The sequence below is a fragment of the Drosophila novamexicana genome, unplaced genomic scaffold (assembly GCF_003285875.2).
Source record: "Drosophila novamexicana strain 15010-1031.04,08,12 unplaced genomic scaffold, DnovRS2.1 tig00001151-arrow-arrow-pilon, whole genome shotgun sequence".
Taxonomy (NCBI): Eukaryota; Metazoa; Arthropoda; class Insecta; order Diptera; family Drosophilidae; genus Drosophila; species Drosophila novamexicana.
In genome coordinates this window covers 45,830-49,637 of record NW_020824842.1, presented here as the reverse complement: position 1 = coordinate 49,637, position 3,808 = coordinate 45,830, and the positions used below count along the sequence as shown (strand labels likewise).

The following is a 3,808-nucleotide window of genomic DNA, read 5'->3' as shown; positions in this document are numbered from 1 at the left end:
TATATGTATAACTAGGATATACGTTCAGAATTATTAGTATATATGCATAGCTTTTAACTGTACTGCAGATCATTCATTGTTCAACGTCAGCATTTGGAGGAACAAATGTGGGGAAGGGAGGGAAGGAAGGTTTGCTTTTAAAGCGACTACGCAATGAGTGTGCAGGTGTGTGTGTGTATGTGAGTGTGAGTGTGTGTGTGATTTTGAGATGCACTTAAGCAATGAGTAAACGTCTCAACAGACACATTTCTGGCCTGTTCCGGCTGTTAGCGAGAGCTTGGATTGTCCATTGTTTACCGTAGATGCCACAAAGCTGGATGAACTGCATCGCGCAGAGCTTGGTAAAATGTTTGGCTCACTCTCTCGTTTCACATGTGGTTTTAAATGCAAGCGAAGCCAACCTCATGGTTAGATTATGTGCGCCTGCTGCTGCTGTTCGCTCAGCTTGAAGGCCGCCGCATCGCTAAGCAGATGAAAGGGCACACCTGCCGCCGTGGCCACCTCCAGTCGTGGCGAGGAGGAGGCGGCTGCTGCTGCTGCCATTGCTGCTGCCGCTGCTGTTGCAGTTGCTCCTGAGGGGCTGCTGGCAGCGCCACCACTGCCACCGCCACCGCCACCACCACTGCTGGCATTTGTGAGTCGCTTTAGCTGTATGGCATCCAGTGGCAAGTGATGCGACACATGATGCGCACCGGCCGTCGATAAGCTGCCCAATGTGGTGGCCGCCGCCATAGTGGCCGCCGCCGCTGCTGCTGCTGCTGCCGCAGCGGCAGCTGCATTGCCCGTGCTGGTTGTGGTAATGGTGGTGCCCGCGTGGGAGGCGCCACGTCCGCGCTTCCGTTTCGGCAATATGCCCTTGCGTGCCATATAGAAGCGTATGGTTGAGACGGGTATATTGAACATATTGCTGACCGTTTGAAATGTTTCGCCCTTTGACACACATTTGGCGGCCTGGGCGAGCGAGGCCTCTGAGCGTCGCACCCGCTTGTACGATGTATAGCCATCGATGGAGCTGTGCATTAGCGATGAGCCGGATGTGTTTGCCGAGGTATCCAAATCAGCGTCCATGCTGAGCGAAAGGCCAGCAACATTGCTAACAATGCCGCTGGAGCTGCCCATGGTGCCGGCAAAGCCGCTGCTGTCATTGTCCTCATCATGGGCGGCCACATAATTGTGATCGTCCTCAATGGTGGAGTCCAAATGATGCTGCAATTGCAGTTGCTGTTGCTGCTGGTGTTGCTGTTGCAATACCAGCTGCACATTCAGTTTGTTGTCGCTGGCCGCGGCAAAGTCCTCGTAGTGTTCGCTATAAACATTCCAATTGTTGCTAGCATCATCAGCCGAATCATCTTCGGTCGGTGCATTCGAGTTGTTCGAAGCAGCCGCCGAGGAGCCAGCATTTGTTTGCGGCTGCTGCTGCTGCTGCTGCTGATGTTGTTGTTGTTGCTGCTGCTGTTGTTGTTGCAGCAACTGCAATTGAAGAGTATTATTGCCATTTGTCTGCTGGCGCTGGCGCTGCTCCTTTTGCTGCAGCTGTTGCTGCTGTTGCAGTAGCAATTGTTGCTGCTGCTGCTTGGCGGATAGCGCCGTTGTGCTTGTGGTTGTTGTCGATGTCGTCGAGTTGGTGGCCGTGTCATCCGTCTCAGTGCTGTCCAGTTGATGTGGCTGCTGTTGTTGCTGTTGCTGTTGTTGCTGTTGTTGTTGCTGCTGCTGCTGCTGTTGCTCCTGCTTTAGAGGAGCTGCCGACTCCTGCGTCGCTGCCTCCTGGCGCATCTGTTGCAGCTGCTTGTAGTTGATGGCCGCCTCGGAGCCATAGAGGCCGCGTATACGCAGCTGCTCAGCGCAGCGCAACAGCTGGCCCAATCCAGCCTGCGTCACATTAACCTCACCCTTGTACATGAAATCGACCAGCGCCTGGATCTCCCACAGTTTGATCTCGCTGGGCAATATGATGACCGGATGCTTGCACGGATTCTCAGCCAATATGGCTTCAAAGTATGTGGAGCAGGCAGCCAGCACCAGGCGATGGCAATGCACCTGATGCCCCTCACAGGCTAGTGTCACATCCACAAATCTCTGACCAGCTAACAGCTGTGGAAAGGCCGCACCAATGCTGCCCAAATGGCTGTTCCATCTCACGCAAAACTCCTGTGTGGTGGCGCTCATCCTGTTGTTGCCAAGAACGCCTCGTCCACGTTCGATTCGTAAGCGGTATCCAACTCCAGATCCGATGGAAGCTCTAAAGGAAGCTCAATGCGTGTTTTATTATCTAAAAAAAAAAATAAAATAACAATAATTAAAAAATAAAAACAAGCTTTTGTCAAAATTTCAACGTGAATAGAAACTCACAAGTTATTCAATGAATACTCTATTGTTAAAACTAAATGAGTAATCGATCGCAACACAGACACTCGAGTCGGTTGCATTGATGCATTGATTGAATCATGCACATCAGTAGCTACATAATTCATTCACTCCATGCTCACAGTGTTCGTTTGAATGCATTCGTATGGGCAAATAACATATACATAAATTATGTTCATTCACGACACTCACTCGCATTCACGTATTCACTCAATACTCATAAAGCATTTGCAATTCTATGTATTTGAATGCATTCATGTTCATTCAATTACTTTAAAGCACTCACTCACATTCACGTATTCATTCAATACTCAAAGCATTTGCAACTCTATGTATTTGAATGCATTCATGTTCATTCAATTACTTTAAAACACTCACTCGCATTCACGTATTCATTCAATACTCAAAGCATTTGCAACTCTATGTATTTGAATGCATTCATTACAATAGATGAATAATTGTGAGTATTTTGAGTCATTCAAAACTCATTCACTCGCATATCTGAGTTCATTCAATACAATCGTTTCAACATTTCAGATGCATTCACTCAACCCATTCTAGGCACTCATAAAGATTGATTCACAGCTCGAGACGCATTCAAACTGTGCATTCACATGATTCACTTCGTGTATCCGCTTTCTAGGACATTGCATGCAAATATTTTAGTTGAAGCGCGAACACAGCACACTATTGAATAGCATATTTTACTTATTTGATTCGATTTGATTTGATTTCTTATTAATATGATTACCGAAAGAAAGCGAGTTCTTTTATTGTTGCTGCGACGAACGTTTCCTTTGCACCTTCTTGCGACTAGCATCAACAAGCGAGCGCTTAGTCGAAACTAAACTTAACTCAAGAATAAAGCGCATGTAGCATGCATTCAAGAGCGAAAATTAAATAAAATAACTAGAATTTAACGATTGAAATAAGGCAAAATTGATTTTTTTTTTTTTTTCTTGCAAATTTCTGTTGCTCTGCTTAAAAAGTTGCTGATTTTGCTGCGCACAATTTATAATTTTTGCTGGTGATTTTAGTTTTTCTTTTTGTTAAATGCGCCTTCTCTCCTTTTTGCAATTTGACAGCGCGTTGCGCAAAAATTTTATTTTGTACAGACTCCTGTCTGTGCTTAATGTAGTTTGTGCTTCTTCCTTTTTGGTATCTTCAGTTATTTCGTTTGTGTGTGTGTGCGTGTGTGTGTGTGTGTGCGTCTGCTGGTTCTTGTCTTGGTCTGCTCATATTTTGTTTTTTTTTTTTTTGCATTAAACAAACGCCAAAAGACAATGAATTATACTGAAAAAAGTAAAGTAATAAAAATCAAGCATAACAACAACCGACGACGCGACGACAACGACGACGACGACGACGAAGACGACGGAGCGAGCCAGGAAAGCACACAGGCAGCTGCTTGTTGTTGCTGCTGCTTTTGTGGTTGGCGGCGTGA

General features: G+C 46.3%; 1 protein-coding gene across 1 annotated transcript; it reads right to left on the bottom strand.

Annotated features, from left to right (window-relative positions):
- Positions 1-2,287, bottom strand: LOC115766467 (broad-complex core protein isoforms 1/2/3/4/5). The gene has a single exon (XM_030710409.1). It carries the CDS (start codon positions 2,164-2,166, stop codon positions 409-411), a length of 1,758 nt encoding a protein of 585 aa, XP_030566269.1. The 5' UTR covers positions 2,167-2,287; the 3' UTR covers positions 1-408.
- Positions 2,288-3,808: the final 1,521 nt, after the last annotated feature.